Source organism: Periplaneta americana, chromosome 12 (assembly GCF_040183065.1).
Source record: "Periplaneta americana isolate PAMFEO1 chromosome 12, P.americana_PAMFEO1_priV1, whole genome shotgun sequence".
Lineage (NCBI taxonomy): Eukaryota > Metazoa > Arthropoda > Insecta > Blattodea > Blattidae > Periplaneta > Periplaneta americana.
The window spans coordinates 102253085-102274188 of NC_091128.1; the positions used below are offsets into that span (position 1 = coordinate 102253085).

The following is a 21104-nucleotide window of genomic DNA, read 5'->3' on the forward strand; positions in this document are numbered from 1 at the left end:
TATTTTAACTGACACTCCATTTCTATCATGAGTGGATTCGTCAGTATTCTGCCTGAACATATGTCTATAGTACCAGCAGTGTGGAGTGGTCACAATTGTTGTCATAGCAACATCATGTTCAATAGCACAGCTGAAGTTGACTAGAGTCCAATCTGCTATTGTGTGTTGCCCAGAGTAATTAAGATTGCATTTATATATAATACATGAGCTAGTTTACAACATATCGATGGCCCAGAACCAGACTGTTCCAAGTCCATTTTACTATTTTTTTTTTTTTTTTTCAGGAGAGCTATTTTAAGCTCCTGACATTCAAAGCTTCATGAAACAATTTGGAATAGCTTCATAGAAACCTTATGGAGAGGAATATTTAGAATTTTGTTCGATTCGTACATGCAGACAAGAACTGAAACACAATGAAACACAGATTTGTTTCTTATAAAAAGTTGGACTTAGAACAGACTGGTTCTTAGTCATCGATATAGCAATGACACTGTTGTTATACAATGAAACTTGTCGCACAAGTGAAAAATGAAGAAGTATTTTAAATCATTTCCACAGGAAGGACAGTATCTGCGAGCCTTCCCTCCAGTACCCACCATTGCCTATCAAGAATATCATAATGGTGTAAACTTCACACTACTTCCAACTGGTTAATTATTATAAAAGTATTGTTACACGATATGTTTACATCTTTTTGGATTACATGACAAATAGCTTGCATAGATTATAGGTGAAGGTTTGTCTGCTCAGATATCACACCACACAAGAAAGCCATAAATGAAGGATTGCTTATAATAATGCCCCAGTTTTAAATCCCATGGTCTTTAGTTTAATCTGATCACGGACAGTTGCAACTTTAAGATCACAAAATAAGCATGACTGCTTGAAAAGCATTTATATAGAGTAAACATCGGAAAATTCTGACGATTTCTTCTTACGAAAAAAATTAATATATATAAAATAAAGAAAGGAAAAACAGGCCGATATCGACAATGACTACTTAGGTATTGTAAGAATAACAAAAATTTGACACTCTTATATGAGTTGCTCAGTGCACAAATAAATCAACCCACAAAATTATATTTCCACTTTACCTCTTAGTAACAATGCGCAAAGTGGATACACAAACTAATTGTGCTGAATTCTCATGGAAAAACTGGGAATGATGATTAGGCCGATTTACACTTTCAAGAGAACAATATGAGAAGCTCGTTAAGGCAAAAAATTCAATATGTATATTTTGTGGGTTGGACCATTTGTGCGCTGCGCACCTCATATTAAAATGCTAGAAGATGAATTGTGTCATTACTACCTAGCCTATCTAATAATTTAGTAAAAAGATATCACACGACTGAGCTATAAATGAACTGATAAAAATACATATACCGTATTACACAAATACTCCGCGCATATTTTTTTCTGGAATTTAGCAAAGAAAATTGGGTTGCGCGCATTATTTGAAATAAGGTTGGTACCGCTTTGCCTCAAACACTGGATCTCATTATACTATGGTATTGTCCGACCTCGCGCCTCGGTCTGTGTGGCATCAGTAGTACGTTAGAAGTGAAGTCGTTATCACTCGTTCATGGCTAAAGAAAAACTTAGCATGATTGAAGATGCAGAGAACATTGGAAACCGCGCAGCAGGAAGGAAGTATGATGTCAGTGAAAGTTGTATTTGCAACTTCTAGAAATCGCTAGGGATTTTGCGGCCAAAAAGCAAAGCATTCGGACCTTGATGATGATGATGATGATGATGATGATGATGATGATGATGAATAAGGTAAGAGGAGAGCATGACTTTAATATTTTATTGTACGTATTAATATTAAATTTATAAAAATTGTAATTCGAATTTTTCTTTTTGTTTTGCTATTGTAGGTAGAGATCCCAATACTTCTACAACAGCATGTGAAAATTATGATGTGTTTCTTAAAATCTATTTAGTTTTGGAGTGCACCATTATGTAGGATTAATTTCTTGCAAATAAAACACAAATTACAATCAATTTTCTTTCTTTCTTTTTTTTTCTCTCCTAAAATTATGGTGCATGGATTATTTGATAGCACGCAGTATTTGCGTATATATGGTATACAACTCACATTCTCAACAATGCCGATCAAATCACAAAGTTGCATGGCAATGTGATCATAGAGCTGACTAGATCCTTTGCAGCGTAGTTCTAATGTAAACAGCAGTGACAAGACCTTCTTTATTAGGTTCGAATCTGTTAGTACTTGGTCCTTGGCAAATGACTTCACCCAGTTCAGTACCTGGAAGAAAAAAAAAATCCACTTAATGTAGCATCTACTGTTCACTTCATGTTACTCACAATGAAATTCTTAAAACACTAGAAAGTGTTCATTACATTCTTCTGGCCTAAGACACGAGTTGATAAAGATAAAGATAAAGATGATCACGATGATGAAGATGAAGATGAAAAACGACGACAAAGACGAAGAAGAAGATGAGGACGATAATGAATTCTAGAAAACAAATGCTGTACCTATTGAATATGAACAAAATCCATTTTGCACTTTCAGATAGTCAAATACAGAGTCAACAGTTGAATTCTAGACTGCAGTCTCTGTAAGACTGTACACAATTTTCATGTTATAAGACTGATCATAGTTGTCAGTTAAAAAGCTCACCTACATTTTCAAGCATATATTTAGACAGCAACATAAAGTAATGATTTCATTTATTTAATAGTTACCTGATTAAGCAAGGAGATGCTGATATTAACTCGTTTCTCTGGCCAAGGATTTTTAGTGCCTGCTTAAAAATTTGACCATTATGCTCTGAACTTTTTTTGTGACATGCAAGTTATTTTACAACTGATGTTGTTTGTTAATCCTTCTACAAGCTTTGTCTTTTGGAGTAGCATACAGATAAGAGTCACAAGGGAACAGATACGAGGTCGAGATGGCCACAAATCATAGCACATATAAATGTGTCCTTAAATATATCTTGCAATTCGTCAAAAGAATTATCACATTTACTCGTATAATTCACATACATTTTCCACCATAATTTTGTAATCAAACTGAAGGGTGCGTGATTTAAGCAAGGAAACTGGTAACTTATCTTAAAGTTCTGGAAATTTTCCTCTATTTGGGAGTTGGAATTCTCTCTTCAATATATTATTTGTTCAGGGCAAAGGTTAATTGGGATTTCCCGATCTCTGATCAGGTAAAACCCTGACAAAACTGATATTTAACCCTATAGTGAATTTTGATGAAGTCCAGAGGGCCTAATTAGTCACCTCCACGCTGAGGCCTCCTGGTATCTTTCAAGATGTGACAAGAGAGAGTGATGTGCAGAAAGCTATGGAAGCTACCACAGTTATCTTTCCCAAGAAAAATTACAAACATGGCGTGATGAGTCTTTCCATAGTAAAAGATTCCGGATGTAAATTATCCTCTCATTCGAATACCTGGGAGGGAAATACTGGGGAAAAACACATTATGAGGCTACCCAACCGAGAGAAGAAAAGAAGATTTTCCCCAATAATAAGGAGAAAGTCAAGTAATCCCATGGCGAATCTTCAGACTCATGTTAGCAAAACTATCTCTTCTCAATCACCCATTAGCAGAGATCTGTTAAAATCGCGATTGCCAATTATTTGCACCATTTCTTTACACTTCCCATAACCTCAAACAACGCACTTTTGAGTAGCAAATTCGTGTTACAATGCAAAAAAATATAATTGAAGTTTTTAAACGAATTCCAGTAATCCTTGTTTATTCGTGAAATCTCAATGCTAATGTATGTTTAAGTAATATTTTCATAACTTCAGTCTCTTTTTTTTTTTCGACCACACATTTTGTTCTGCCATTTTATCAACAAATAACTGCAGCCATGAATTTATGCTGAAAATCCTGCATATATACCATTCTCATCATGTTTAGTATCTTAAGCCAGGATTATAAAACTTGCATAATATATAACATTTTATAATTACACTGCCAAATTGGCAATAACACCAAGATTTTGAAATTCTAAAACGAATTTTTCTTAAGAAGAAATTCATTTTTATGGTACTCAGTCCATTAGACAACCAAGCAGTTTAAACAGTCATTAAATACCGATTAAAAACAACTTAAAATGTGACATGTAATTATTTAATAAAAACTTCAGTTCAGATATTTCAAATATGCATATTTCAGACGTATAGACTCAAAACAACAAAGATGAACAAATACAGTTAACAGCAAAAAAGAAAATACATGAGTAAGACACACTTCACATGAGTATTTATGACAAAATCTCAAAATCGATTTTGTTGAAATCCTGATTGGGGCAAGTTACCTGATTGAGGTTTTTCCGAGGTTTTCCGTCAAGCCATTAACCCTTCACCACATGTGTAGAACTGTATATCATCAGCACATGCGCGGGATATATTTTTATCCCAGTATTTTAATATCAGAAACAATTATGTATATGGGTTTTTTTTTTTGTATCTTATGTAATTTAAATGTTTAGTTCTAGCTTCACATTTACAACAAATTAAATTTTTACAGAATTTTTGTTACTAATTATCTGTAGAAAAAATTTGAATATACTCTCAATTTATAACAGTTCAATTATATTTAAACATATTTATTCTAGTTGGTTTAATTTATTACATTATCAAAACTTCACAGAAAAGCAACCTTTCTGAGAAATCACTCAGGTTTACGATTAGAATTTTTTGTCACAAAACATAACCAAGTGTCTTTACATATGGGCTTTTGACACATGTTTATTTTTGGTTTTGCAAACTTGCTTTTCGGGCAACTTTCACAACGACCACTGGATGACTTTCTTGAGATATCCCATCTTTAGCCCAAAGGTCTAGGAGGAATAATTTTAGACTCAAAGCAAAAATACAAGAGATATATATGCGCCTTTATTTGTGCTGGATTTGTTATCGTCACATTCCTGGTTATATCATCCTCATTGAATGAATATAGATATTTGTGGAATTCACAATAACATCTATAATGTCAACATCAATGAAGCAAAACCAATGGTAATTTGGCTTCACGGGCTTTTCCTTTGCTAACAGGTAGATGAGTGACTATATTACAAGCTTTTGTTCTCCTGTTTCAAAGGTGTTCATTTTTTTTTTTGCCAGACAGTACCATTTTTACCATATATAGAATCATCTTCATAAATCACCATCATCTTCATCATCAATTTTCATATTTTCTTATTCAGATGTACTATTGTGGTCACTATCTGATAAATGATCACTGTTAGTAACATGTTCATCACCTTCAATATACTCTTCTTCATTGTCTTAAGTTATTAATTTGTCGAGTTTGTGGGCCTTATTCTGTCACTGAGACTCCTAATCTGTTATACCCTGAGGTTTTTAAAGTGAAATTTGACTTTATATGAATACACTCTTGGGGTAAAAATTCACTACAACCTGAAAAACGATGCTTACACCTCAGAAAATAAAATGCAACTAAACCAATAATATGCCACAACAATGTACTATATTTGTTTGAGAGGTACTATAACTATGAAAATAATAGTAGCATTTAGTCATTGTTGAAAATGCTTTTGAATATTGTTGGAGTAAAATTTATCCCAACGTGTGTGCTGAAGGGATAAGGGCAAATGCTGGGTAACTTTCGGCGCTGGATCCTGGATTCATTTCGCTGGCATTATTACCTTTACCCCACTCAGATGCTAGATAACCATAGCAGTTGATAAAGTGTCGTAAAATAAACATATAATTAAAAAAAACAAATCGTGACTGGAGATGTTCCACTACAAATTCTATTAACAATGAATCATCATTACACTCACCTTAGTACTTGATTCCTGGCACTGAATTTGCATTGCTAATTGAGTAAGGCCCTGTACTAGCAGGAGAGGGATCTTCTTTGCCTTAGGTTCATCTTCAGATTCATCTTCTTGTGCAAGCACGTTTGTCAACAGTTCTTCATATTTAGTTGCCATCTCCAGCAACTGCTTCCCCTGACCTTCTTTCACAGGCACATCTCCTACATACAAAATTTAATATAAGAACATACTGATTGCACAATAAATTAATATAATTAAAAGCAATTATGCTAAACATAAGCTCAATATCAAGAACACGGTTTCCTCTACACTTCCAGTACCAGAATATTTAGAAAAAGTTATGACTGGAGAAAGAGAAGAAGGAAAACGATAGAAAAGAAAAAGCGGAGGAATATGAGGACAAAAAGACAAAGAGATGATGGAAAAGAAAGCGGAAATAAAGTAGCAGTAGTAACAAAGGAAAAAGAATGACAGAGAAAGGTAGAAAAGGGGAAAAGAAATGGGAGAAAGGAAAAATAAGAGGAGCGAAAAGAGAAGTGAATATGAAAGGAAAGAAAAGAATAAAGGAAAAGGGAGAAATGGAAGAAAATGGTAAAAAGAAGAAAATGAAAAATAAAAGAGAAGAAAAAGAAACAAGAGAATGTGTCAGAAGGAGAAAAAATGGAACAGAGAAAGAACAAGGAAAAGAGAAAGGAAAAGGAAGAGAAGGAGAAAGGTTAATGAAGAAAAGAAGGAGAAAGGATAAGAGAGAATGAGAAAGGATAAGAAAAAGGAAAAAGGATAAGTAAGAGGAGAAAGGATAAGAGAAGAAGAAAAGATAAGGAAGAGAAGGAGAAAGGATAAGAAAAAGGAAAAAAGATAAGGAAGAGGAGAATGGATAAGAGAAGAAGAAAAGATAAGGAAGAGAAGGAGAAAGGATAAGAAAAAGGAAAAAAGATAAGGAAGAGGAGAAAGGATAAGAGAAGAAGAAAAGATAAGGAAGAGAAGGAAAAAGGATAAAAAGAGGAGAAAGGATAATGATGAGAACGGATAAGAGGAGAAGAGGTAAAGAAGATAAGGAGAAAAATAATAAAGAGAAGAAAAGGAATGGATAAGTGAAGGAGGAAGGATAAGGGAGAGAAGGAGAACAGATAAGAGAAGAAGGAAGAGGAGAAAGGATAAGAAAGAAAGGATATGGAATAAAGGAGAAATAATAAGGAACAAAAGAGAAGGCAGTAAAGGAAAAGGGATAAGGAAGAGAAGTAGAAAGGATAAGCAAGAGAAGGGGAAAAGATAAATAAGGTATAGGGATAGGATAATGACGAGAGGGACTAAAGATAAGGAAAGAAGAAAAGAAAAGGAAGAATAGAAGAAAGGGGGGAAAAAAGAGCGTGAAAATGAAATGGAGAAAAAAAAATGAAGAAAAGGAGAATAGAGAAGAAACGGGAAGGAAAAAAATGAATAAAGTTGAAGAAGAGGAAATGAAAAAACGGAGAAAGGAAAAGGAAGAAAAAGAGAACGGAGAAAAGAGAGAGAACAATGGATTGCAAAAGAATAAAAAGAACATGACAAATAAAGGAACGGAGTGAAGATGGAAAGAAAGGGGAAGAAAAAGGAAGCAAATTAGAAAAGCATAAAGGTAAAAATAGAAAGGAAATGAAAGAAAAGATAGAGAGGAAGAAAAGGAAAAAGAACGAAAAGGTGGAAATAGTTGAGGAGAAATGGAGCTGGAGGGACAGGGGAATAATGGTAATAGAAAAGACGATGGAGCGGGAATTTTAAAGATACAATGGAAAGGTATGATGTCATACAATTCCTCGGTCTCATATCACTTAAAATAATAATCCCCTCAACTAACCCATTAACCTTGTCACATACCTCGACTTAATGTTACTCAACCTCAACCTCAACCTCATGTTACTTAGCTATCCCCTCATTTAACCCATCTAACCCATAAAAAAGCTTAAATCAGACACTGACCCCTCTCTCTTCCATGACAACATAGCTTTTCATCGTATCTTTAAAATTACTGATTGAAAAAAAAAGAGCAAAAAGATAAAAAATTGAGAAAAATAGGAAAGGAAGAAAAATATTGATAGTTGGGAATTTCAGATCACTAGTTCTTGCTGCAGCACATAAAGTATTCTATTAACAGGAAATCGATTTGAGTCAAGTGGATATCCTGATATTTTTTTTTCTGCTTGTAATTAGCTTACCTACATCACCCAAGAACTGTCCCAGCCTGTCCTTATGATTTGAACAAACCAGGGCAATAAGCTCATTGAAGCACTCCAATGCAAGGAAAGCTGTACCAATATCAAATTCAGTGAACTCCTGAAGTTTACACACACACTCACTATACAGCACACTGAAACAAAATACAAAAATCTCAACCCCAGTATTCGTAATTCTCATCCGTGTTTCATCTGACAAAGCTTTAAATATTTTTCATCATAATGTTGGCATCATTAACTATTGAATGTAAAAAGAAATAAGTTTAGTTTCTGTACTTAAATATCATAATAAATCACAAATTTACTACTGTACATTATTTGTGAATGTCTGTAAAGAACTAACATTTCTCCACATCACAAACAAATTCATTTATAGGTAACACATGCGAACTGTCAATGATTTCTAATACATTTTCAACATATTTATTAGTAAAGGCATGAAATTATCGCAATCATTACAAATGTGATAAAAATAAGAAGCGTGCTTTTTGCTCCTTTTTCTAGTTTTCTTTACATTTCATTACAATTGCAAACCTTTGAAGCCAGTCTCATTATTGCGAATTATTGCTATAAATAGATATTATCGCGATAAATTGTACTTTCAGCGAAATATGAGCAATTTCGAAGAATGTGTGATCTTGTTTTACTTTTCTCCTTTTTTTAATTTCAATTTAAATTACTTTCTCAGATTTTGTTTCGTTTCTCAGGACACAGGTGAGGAGAACTTGGTTTTTGTGGAGTCTGGCATACCGTGAACTGTACATGCACAATATTGATCTTTACATTCGTCTCTACCTCTGATTGAGGTTCTGGCTGATATGTACGAGCTATTCCATCTCAAATCGACCGAAATATAGTGAAAATTGACCTTACAATTTCTAAATACAATAAAACTTTTTTGTACATAGAGACCTGTGATACAATGCTTTGTGCAAAGTTTGAGGCATCAGAACTTCATAGTGTTTAAATTAAAAATATTTAAATTTATCGTATTTTCATAAAATTAGCAACTTTAAACTGTTGTTGCTCCAAAACCCTTTCACCCAATGATCAAAATCATGGTTTCTTTTGATGCTGAGAAATTAAAGTTTATATTGACATATAAACAGATTTTCTTACTTTTTATAGAAATGGAGAGATTTAGATTTTTCCTCATTAAGACGCCTTTGCCAAGGAAAAAATATTTTAAAAATATATAGTTAGATTCCGCATTGAAAGTACAAATAAATACATATTTTTTACTGATGGCATGTTGATAAGAAAGTATTGAAAATAACAAATAAAGAAAATAAATAGTACGCGTGTGAAGTAACCAGCTGACTGTGAGGCAGGAGCTAGCCGAGACAAACATGTGATGTGTCGTCTAGCAGCACATAGCTGAGCTAACTTTATCACAAGTTTTCATAAACACAGGAGTAAAATGACGCCCAACGCTAGCTTATCTTCAGCTCTTGGCCAGTGCGTGTGGTATTGCACTGTTCAAATCCAGGCGTGTGAAAATAATTTATTTAATACCCTCGAAACTTATTGTCGTACCACTAAGCAAACAATGCCCAACCCCTCTTAATAATGCAAGGTTTTTTCTCAATATTTTTTTATATTTTTACAAATTGGCAAAGAGCCTAAAAGTAAGTAAAATCAGATTATCTGTCTCTCTGTGTACAATAAAAAATAAGGATTACTTCTTAACATAAACTACCAAATGTCAGCTTCAAAATAAGCTCTCGTTCAATATTCTGCAGTAAATGTTTCCTGAGTTCTGAGCACTGAAAGAGGCTTGTTTTTATAAAATACGCTAAACTTGTCGCTCAATAATACGAAAAACGTTTGACTTTCGATAGTATATTTTTGAAAATGCACTCTCCTCAGCACCTTGTATAAATAGGGAAAAAATTAGAGTATTAAAAAATGCAAGGTTTTTTACTGATCGATTTCATATGGAATAACCCGTACAGTCTTGGACACAAAAAAATGTAGCGTGAATTTGTCTAAGCCCCTTCGGACAGCTCCTGGTTCACAAGACTAGGGAAAGGATTGGTTATTAATGGAGAAAAATTTACTCCAGTGCCAGAGATCGAAGCAAAAAAAAATAATAAAATAAAAATCTTTATGTAGGGAAAGGATGTTTATTTTGCACCTAATTTACTCCTTGAATACATCTTCGTTATAGATTATTCATAACACTTCACCTATAAACATACAGAAAAAGCAACAAACAAACAAAACAAAGGAAAAACAGAGTGGAGTCCTGCATAAGAATTTCCTTCACATGGAAACCTAAGTTCTCATGGAATCAGCAAAGTCTTCTGAAGGGGACTTAGCAAATGGCAGCTGGTCATTTTTTTAGTTTAAGACTTTACATGTATTATCACGCAGTACATCTCACTTGATGAGATGACAGGCTATGTGTAAAAGGAAGAACATAAATCTCATTAGTGTAAAATGTCACTAGTCAGCAATATATGCAATGGAGGGGGAAAGGAACTGGTCACCCTATCCCATTATCTCCTGCCTTAGTTGCCTCATGAGTGATGCCTTATTGGTGTCACTTGTGAGGTTCAGACCTGTCTTCAGACAGATGACTAACAACTACTACTATAGCTACTATACTCTCTGACATGGACATGGATATCATTCGTGGGCAGGGGTGAAGGGAGGCACTAGCTGTCTGTGATATTTCAATTGTTGATTTTTAAATTATATTAATTGCCTGTTGCCATTTAATTTAAACATGAACGGTCATTCAGTGTTGTACTAAAAATGGGTTGCCTTCAACATATAACTATATACAATTTTTTTTTTTTTTTTTGCAATTTCATGGTTTTTGTTTGTTTTGTTTTTTTGAAACTATCGTTATTTAACTGAACATTGTAACATTGATCAAGTATGTCTATTACCACTTATATCTTATTTCCATTTACTCCTCTCAAATACATAAATAACAAAACAGTTTCGACATTTTTACTAATTTCACACCTCTATTTATTAGTTATCATCAACAACACTCTATCAACTATCCAGTTATCTAGCATTGATGGAATTGGTGATGTTGAGATAGTATTCTGACGAGGATTCTCCATAGGATTACCTGACATTTGCCTTATAGTTCATTTATTTATTCTGGCAGAGTTAAGGTCATGAGGCCTTCTCTTCCACACTACCAGAAATGACATATGCATACAAGTAATAATAACGGTAGTGGTATCAATACAGTTGGGAAGAACGTCGAAAAACTCAACCATGTTATCAGCTCAAGCAGGAATCGAACCCATGCCTAAGTGCAGCTTCCGGTTAGTAGGCAAATGCACCTGCCCCATGAGCTATGTCAGTGGCCTTTATCAATTCTAATTTTGGTATCAATACCGTACTTGATTGATATTACAGAATTCCATGCCTAGCTTCTTTCATGTACACATAATAATAAACTATGTATTCAAAACAGTTTAGACAGTAATGTGACTATGGTAAGGTAAGCATTCAACTGCAGGCAGAGGTAAGGGATTTTCCACTTTGTCATAACTTCCAGAACTCATTCAAGCTCCAAACAAATTAATACCGGTACCGTAGTTTTTTCCAGGAATCAAAGTAACTGGAGAATAATTCTTGACCACTGATCTCCTCGTAGATCTGAAGTTGTGAAAGCATGGTAGCCTACACTGAAAATATCTAACATTTTTTTTTTTTCCAATGATGGGTACTTGACTGACATCATTCACCCATGTGAAGCCAGTTATGTAGACAAATTTACCGACAGAGTTGCCCAGGGTGCGCCATAGAAGGCTGGTCTACACTACACTCAAGGTGAGATGATTATGGAGATTTGTTGGGATGCCACAGGGGAACCGGAGCTTCCCAGAGAAAACTCCTGTGTTACCTGGACCACGGGCTTGCCCAACACAAGTTATAAGTTGGGGGTACACGGGGGATCGAACCTGAGTCCACAGGATTATAAGTCCAGCATCCAGCCGCGAGATCACCATGGCGGCTAGTCTAACATATTAAACTGACAGGTGGATAAAAAGTATTTTATCCAAGTAAATATTTTATTACAGATGCACTGATAGATTATTAACTTTTCACATAGAAGATATGGGTTCGAAACCAGTGAGTTCAAGTGGAATTTTTGTTGGACAAAGATAGTGTTTGGGGCAAAGTTCAGGGGTAGTTCCATTTGCCTGCAAACATTCCGTCACTTCTCCATTAATCATAAGCCTAACACCTCCACATGGAGCAATGTCGGTAACATGTTTATCTAGATGGCAAGGTGATATACAGTATTAGTGCATTACTCCTAAACAATAGTGAAACGAAATACCAACCATCAGGTGAGGAGACTTGATTCCTGCCACATTCATTATAAATTTAATTTTACAGTACTTGGTACACTAGTGTTCTCGAAAATAAATTCCTCTCCCTTTACTTACCTGCCAATATTAATGTAGGACTGAAACGAGGATGCGGATTTTATGCATTTTTCAGATCTGGAAGTCTTTACCAAACTCAGAATGACCTCCATCACAAACCTACTGAATTCACGACGTCCTTTCACCTGATTTGCAGCTTCGGCTGTGCACCACTCTACAGAGTTTCTAAAAACAAAAACAATAAACAGAGTTTCATAGTATGTACAGACGAAAAACATTTTTTTTTTTAAATAACGTCTAAAATTCATCAGACTTATCAGTAATCCCAAAGTGCACACGTGCATATCCCCTATCCCTACCTTCTGGCGAAACCATGATGTAAGGCATATTATACAAATTACACATTATGTGTCACTATGTGGCATATTTTGCATCTAGCAGCTGCTTTTCTGCAAATTTCTTGGAACATACTTCTCCTTGTGAGGTCATCTTACTTTTGAATCAGAAGTGATTTCAGTGTTGATGTGTTTAATGTAGGTCTGAATTCTGTCTGACTTTATGTCATAACTAGAGACAGGATTTTCATGCACTATCAAATCGTAAAATATGCATGTATCCATGCACTATCAAATGGTCAAATATGCACAATGAAGGAAAAAAACACTGAAAATATGCACGATCAAAATTGAAACTTATATTTTATTTTCGAATGGCACAATGTACTACTAACAGTCTTTCCAAATTTCTAAGATATTCTTTTCCCTTGATCCACTGTGCCACAAGATCTCTTCTCGAACATTTAATCGGGGGCATTACAACACTTCGCAGATCACCACACAACACAAATACAGTAGCTAATTCACAAAACACCTGTACATGTAGCCTACTACAGACCTTCTACCTATCTACCTTTCCAAATTAAAGGCATGTTAGGGGTAGCATGTTAGTGCTATTGTCGTCAAGCTACAAAGTATAGGAGGGAGCAGAAGAGGCATCCTTCTAATAATAATTTTAGCCTCAGGGTAAGACTTGTATAGAACAGGAGTGTGGAATTCCAGTGTGACAATACAATGAGAGGATTAGCTGGTAATGTTCAAAGTCCTCAGGTAGAAACCCTGAAAACTGTTAGCATTTCACTTACATTTTTCAGTACATATACTCAAATATTGTAAGCTCAGAAACACTAAACTCTACGAGGCAACATTTATAAAATGCAGTATCATGCGACTTGATATAAAACATACAATGAAACTATAAAAATGGACGTGATATGCAACACAAACCTCAAAATATGCATTATTAAACTTAAAATCTAAAAAACATGCATTATGCATGAATTTACCAAGATCAAAACATGTAAATATGCCCAACAAAAGTATACTTATTTCGATCACTAAGTCATGAAAGGGATATTTACAAAGTTTGAGAACTGTAGCAAGCTTACATAAAAACATGCATTTGCATGAAAATCCTGTCTCTAGTCATAACACTAGAAGAGTCACTGTGAGGCACACTTAATGTTGGAATCACAACTTTATTTAATGTTTTATACTCCTTTCATTTCAGAAATCAGCAATTTTGACCCTATTTGCATCTATTCTAAATCCATTTATAATGCAGAGTGATCAGATAAGGTGTGAACAGGAATGACAGGGTTTTCACTGGTAAGGAACATTGGGCTGGCAGAGGCAATAATGCAAGCATGCATGTGTTCATCCTGGCTTGTGTCAAGATTAGTGAATCACTCTCCAAATGACTAGAGAGTGACATAGAACATAGTACGATGTATTATATGGTGTTTTCTTGTACATTTAAAGTATGAGTGTGAATAAGTGTAAACTGTATAATGGCTAATCAAATGTTTACTACTGAACAACATGTATATCAGGGGCGATTTCTCAGGGCATGCTATGCTTGCTGCGCAAGCCCAATATTTTCGTAGAATGTGTATTTCTCAAACAGCGTTACATACATTAAAATTTAATTTGATTTTTGGAATACTGTATAGGCGTAATACCATCCGCAGGTTGCACACCGCAAGTATTGCAAGGCTTGCTCGTTTCTTGGAGCTACAGGAAAGACGTAGAAATAGCGAGAATATTATGCGCGCACAAGTGCCTTCCTCCTTGGTCCGTCCTAGGTGCACATGCTTCTGTTATGTGTTGTTTGAAGCTCTGGTCCGAGAGCTACAGCAACGACTATTTAACGTTACACAGAGCAGTATTGACAGCGGGAATGTGCTGTGATTTGCGAGTGCAATGCAATTGTATGAGAGGAATGCATGTGTTAGCTGCTGAATGTATTATTAATTCTTAAACATTAATTTGAAGTATTGCAATGAGTTCGGAATTGTGTGTCATTGAACCTTATTATTAAATCCATTTTCCCGAAGGACTATTCAAGAGAAGACAGACATTACAGAGAATATGTGTGCTCGTTCAGTGCAGCTCAATACAACAATGTGCATTGGTTGGCAGGGTCGAAAAAACTAAATAAACTGTTTTGTTGGCCATGTTTGTTATATTATATCGAACTTCTACATCTGACAATTGAATATGATCCATGACTCATAATGATTTCAAAATTATAAAGTAAATTATTTATGTGGGTCTGATTATTTTTATTAATTATGAATTATTATATCCTCCCATCTTCCCCTATGAATAAAAGAGCAAGCCTAACTTTCGTGACTAGCATTCGCCCCTGGTATATATATATATTTATAATTCATATGTGCTAATCCAGTCTGCCAGCCAAGTACAAAAGCAGTTTGAAACACAAGTCCTGGATATATGAATTCCACTACAGTCCATAATCTTTATAAATAAATTTCAGGCCATGACATTGGTCATCTATTGGAACAGTCTTCTAGAAAATCACTCAGGTGCCTTCCACAACAAGTACGAATTTCTTATGGCTCTGTGCAAAAAGCCACTAAATTATTAAAGCTGCAGTCGTATAAATAACTGAGACACATGCTCTTCAACCGAGTGACCCTACACTCAGATGCGCATTTTGTGAGTGGATGCTGAATAATATTCATAGCGGACTAATAGACCCACATGCTAAATTTTTCTCAGGCAACATATCATAAAGAGGTGCCAAAAATGTGTGGGCAACGAGGGGAGGGAGGGGGGGAGAGAAAAAAGAGAGAGAGAGAGAAGTAAATTGGCAAGCAATGCTAACTGTGTAAAATTATATCATTATGTTTCCAAATAACATAATAAAGCTATTGATGACTTTAATGTATGGTTCTAATAACCATAGAAGTGTTTCAAGGTAACTGGATCCTATATAGCCTACTTAAGATTTGGGATTTTTTTTTTTTTTAGCTTCTGTGAACTGAAATATGAAAATTGATACTCACATTCAAAAGGGCAAACATTTGTGAGCATCTTTAAAGAAGTATGAGCATATTTTAAACGCCCACATGGTTAGAGTGAAGCTTAAAAATATGTATAGCATCTAGGTCATATTGGGTACATATATACGCAATATGGCCTATTATTATTATTTGTTCTTTCTTTTATACTGTATATAAATATGGAAATAGTGACACAGAAATAAAACAAAACTTCTTTTTTAAACATGTATTGCGGTATATGAAAAGTGTAAGAAAAAAACTGCTCTTTTTTTTTTTTTTTTTTTAAAAGATTCTGAAGGAAAAATATCAACAATAGAATTTTTCCTTCTCAAAATTATCGTTTATGGTTCACAGCCCGGGCAATAACCAATTGTTATTGGTTAAACCAGCACATTCTTCATGTACATACATTTCACAACTTTCACACTTCTGCATGTCTTTTATTTCATCTTCCCGGCATATGTTACAGAACCATGATTTTTTTCCTTCGTCTCTTTTGGCTTGCTTGTTAGAACTATTTTCTTCTGTTTTCCCGATTTAGTGTGTGAGGTTCCTGCTTTCTGACCACCATCATGTGAAATATCCTTAGGTTGTGCTGCTGTGGTTTCTGAGGCAGGTCTGTGGTGTAATAATCATGATGAAGATCTGGAACACATTCTTCTATACTGTCCATCCATAACCACAAAAGAAGTAAATTAAACTCATCAATACTGGTTGCAGAAGACACAGCCCTGCAGTATATACTGACTACACCCCAACTCTGGCTACTAGCAACAGGCATCTATAATGAACACCAATCAAAATACCCCTCATTTCTCGTGCAAAACAACAACTGAATAGACTACAGTGGACTATAGTGGAGTTTATGTTGTCAGCAAACAGCTGGATACATTAAGAAGATTGATTGTTATCCAATGCTGGGCTTTGGTAACAAAGCCATTAGTGCTCTTGCTCTCCAATATTTCTCTGTGTTGGATCCAACAGGTAGAACTTCACAGGTTTGTAGATGTTCTGCAGTCATTTCTTCTTCTTTCTTTAAAGTAGATATTACAAGCTACAATACTACGTAACTCTGAAATAAATGACCAACAATACATATGGGAACTTATCTTTCGAATATTAGATCAGCAGAAAGAAAAGTTCCTTACTCAGCAACTTTATCAGACTGCAGCCAATGGAAAACACAAACTGAACTGTCACCAGCTTGAAATGAGTCTTCAGGACTGCCTGCATTACATGCCAGCACTATCTGTTGAATTTCACCCATAACTTTGTCAAAATCGAGACTAGGCTATATTGGGTATTAGGCCATACTGGGTCCACCTACCTTATTACAATTTAACAACAAATAAGAAGAGAATCATACACAACATATTAAGTGAACTTATTTCTCAAGGCCTTACTTATGCACCAGACAAAGCATTTTATATGCCACGTTGTAATCCAGTACTGTATGTGGAAATCTGAACACTGTGGAACTTCCTTTTGCTGTTGCCCTCTTTTCACCATCCATTTTCTTTTTCCGACGTGCACCTCCTTCATCTCCATTAGCCTTTTTGCCAGCTTTACCATTGTTCTAAAAAAATAAATAACCATCACGTACATTCCAAGAAAAGTGACACTCCAAAAGATATCCTAAAATTACTAGCATCAGAAACTATTTATAGTACATTTCATAACAAATAATGGCTTCAGATTTTCACTGATGAATTCCTACTATCCAATCAAAGTGGAGCAGGTAATGGTGCTATATATACACTTTTTTTCGTTTTATAAATCCTGAGGTTATGGAGCTACAAATTTTGACGAAGAAGTTGAAGCTCTCTATTCGACACTTCAAAATCTGTTGTACCAAATCTCTTATTTCAGAAAGCTGTTATATTCAGTGATTCTAAAGCAGCTATTACTGCTACCTATAACAACCAGTCTTTCACCTACAAGTAAAAAAATAACTGATTATTAGAAAATTATAGCTACACCATATGATGAAGCTTAACAAAAGGATAGTTTTTCAATGGGTACCAACACACTGTGGATTATCTGATAATGAAGGTATTGACCATCTTGCTACAAAGGGAAGTAAAGTCTTATAAAACCCTATGTCGATTTTACAATTTTCAACAGTTAAAAGATTAATCAACTCAAAATATCAAGATATACAGTAATATCATAACATTTCCATGAAATTTCAAATAATAAAATGTTGGAGTGTTTCAATGCACAATAAAATATAGGTATTCGCATGTTAAGTGGAAGCAGCAGTTATTACTGTTTTATGCGGTCTGCTTGCATGCCATTCTGACGTTTAAGAATGTCACTATATAATAAATTACCTTAGCAAATTCTGCAAGTCTGTTGTAGCCTTTAAACAGATTGTTCAATTTACGTGCATTTTCAACAGATTCATCCTTTTTCCAGGATGATATGGTGTATCCCATTAGAGCTTCAAAAACCCCAAGCATCTGCCGCACCATTTCCTGTTGCTGTTGACTCTCTGGTAATATATCCAGAAGATTTGTAGTTTCATTCTGTGAATTAATCACAGAGCATTAATCACAGAAAACAATTACGAAAAAGCCTGTCTATACAGAGTGGTTAAAAAACACTTGTACGAACTTTGGCAGTGAGTTCTCCACACCAAAATGGGGAGGGGGGGGGGATCATAAACACTTATGTCCAGAAATGCTTAGTTTCTGTTATAATCGAAAGATTACAAACAACACTTGGGTTCCAAGGTACAATACAACATGTTGACCCAGTCAATTGCCCCATTCATTTGATAAGACAACTCTATTTGCTCATGTAGTAGGTACACTGAAGGTGACCATAATCTACACGTCCATGCATGCACTGAAGCAGGTGAATAACATTTTGAGCATGTGTTGTGAATTGTGAGTAGAGGACATAATATATGTCGAATATAGAGTAAGTCCACAAAGGGAAAAAGACAAAGGAGAAATATTTGATTCGGTGCTGTGGATTGAGCCTCAGCATAACTTAGTGGTAGAGCATCCAGTGCGTGGAACTGGGGGTCTTGGGTTCGATCCCAGCGCCAGAGCGAATTTTTCTCCGTCAACAAATAATAACAGAGAATTTTGTAGGACCAAAAAATTAAAAATCTCTACATAGATTTGAAATTAAGATTTATTACATAGGTCATTTGTTATTGTTAGGGACACTTGATATTTGTTAATCATTTTTGTCTATAGTGGTTGAGATGTTCATAAATACAGTAGAACCTCTATTATTCGTGGTAATGAAGGGGGTGGACTGAACGGTTAATCGAAAAAATCGGATAACTCGTACCATAAAAGATTTTTCATAAATTAAGTGCATTATAGTACTTGGCCTATTACTTACTTACAAATGGCTTTTAAGGAACCCGAAGGTTCATTGCCACCCTCACATAAGCCCGCCAGTGCAAGATTAATCCAGTCTCTATCATCATACCCCACCTCCCTCAAATCCATTTTAATATTATCCTCCCATCTACGTCTCGGCCTCCCTAAAGGTCTTTTTCCCTCCAGTCTCCCAACTAACACTCTATATGCATTTCTGGATTCGCCCATATGTGCTACATGCCCTGCCCATCTCAAACGTCTGGATTTAATGTTCCTAATTATGTCAGGTGAAGAATACAATGCGTGCAGTTCTGTGTTGTGTAACTTTCTCCATTCTCCTGTAACTTCATCCCGCTTAGCCCCAAATATTTTCCTAAGCACCTTACTCTCAAACACCCTTAACCTATGTTCCTCTCTCAGAGTGAGAGTCCAAGTTTCACAACCATACAGAAGAACCGGTAATATAACTGTTATAAATTCTAACTTTCAGATTTTTGGACAGCAGACTGGATGATAAGAGCTTCTCAACCGAATAATAACACGCATTTCCCATATTTATTCTGCGTTTAATTTCCTCCCGAGTGTCATTTATATTTGTTACTGTTGCTCCAAGATATTTGAATTTTTCCACCTCTTCGAAGGATAAATCTCCAATTTTTATATTTCCATTTCGTACAATATTCTGGTCACGAGACATAATCATATACTTTGTCTTTTCGGGATTTACTTCCAAACTGATTGCTTTACTTGCTTCAAGTAAAATTTCCGTGTTTTCCCTAATTGTTTGTGTATTTTCTCCTAACATATTCACGTCATCCGCATAGACAAGAAACTGATGTAACCCGTTCAATTCCAAACCCTGCCTGTTATCCTGAACTTTCCTAATGGCATATTCTAGAGCGAAGTTAAAAAGTAAAGGTGATAGTGCATCTCCCTGCTTTAGCCCGCAGTGAATTGGAAAAGCATCAGACAGAAACTGACCTATACGGACTCTGCTGTATGTTTCACTGAGACACATTTTAATTAATCGAACTAGTTTCTTGGGAATACCAAATTCAATAAGAATATCATATAATACTTCCCTCTTAACCGAGTCATATGCCTTTTTGAAATCTATGAATAACTGATGTACTGTACCCTTATACTCCCATTTTTTCTCCATTATCTGTCGAATACAAAAAGTTTGGCCTATACTTTCGTAATTTCCTTCATGGTCTTGTGTTTTACATGCTATGTAGTGGATCAGGAGTTCACTGAAAGTTCGGTTGTTAACGATGAGTTCTTAAGGGCCAAGGGTTGATAGTTGATGATTGTCTGCGGAAAGATAGCAATACTTGAAGTCTCATGTTGTAGATTTACACACTTTATGCACCTTATCCTTGTCTTTTTTTATTAAATCACGTACAGTTTCTCCTTTCTCAAATCTCTTAATTATTTGTATTTTTTACGCTAATTAACACAACACATTTTCTTTTGGTAACTGTGGAAGACTTTTTGCATAATTATAAGTTATACAATACGACTAATCGAATTGTAATGATAAGGAAAGAATGATACACGGGTTTGTGGAAGTTCTTGGGGTAATATCTTTGAAAGAGGTAGTGACTATTTTATAAGTAGACTAACTATTTCTGTTGCTGACAGTAAAGCATTCCTACTACATACTGTGGTACTTGTAAGGGTAAAGCCTTGTAATAACCCTCTGTAGAAAAACTACGTAGAAACATAAACTACAGTACTTCATAATTTCTTCTGCAGGAGAATAAAAAAAAAGCTAGAAAAAAAGTCGGATAATCCAACAATCGGTTAATAGGGTGACGGATAATCAGGGTTCCACTGTAGGTGTAATTTTCAATTCTTTTGTAATTAGTTAATTCCTTTTGTGGTCAAGCAAGCTGTAGCTGGCAGTCCTCCTTAGAAATCTCATTTCCGCAGTTGTTAGGCATTGAACATCTGAGTTCATATTTAATCATATTATATTTAATATTTTAAAATAAAGCTTTCCAATGTGGTGTAGAGAAAAA

At 35.1% G+C, this 21104-nt stretch overlaps 1 protein-coding gene across 1 annotated transcript in view; it reads right to left on the minus strand.

The window, feature by feature from the left end:
- Positions 1 to 21104, minus strand: part of FANCI (Fanconi anemia complementation group I) — a 74272-nt gene that overhangs the window by 11503 nt on the left and 41665 nt on the right. The window contains exons 14-19 of the mRNA XM_069841806.1: positions 18073 to 18267; positions 17143 to 17315; positions 12436 to 12600; positions 7994 to 8145; positions 5802 to 5998; positions 2102 to 2272 (exon numbers count right to left, since the gene is read on the minus strand). Coding sequence (XP_069697907.1) covers positions 2102 to 2272; positions 5802 to 5998; positions 7994 to 8145; positions 12436 to 12600; positions 17143 to 17315; positions 18073 to 18267 — 1053 coding nt within the window. The remainder of the gene's footprint in view (positions 1 to 2101; positions 2273 to 5801; positions 5999 to 7993; positions 8146 to 12435; positions 12601 to 17142; positions 17316 to 18072; positions 18268 to 21104) is intronic.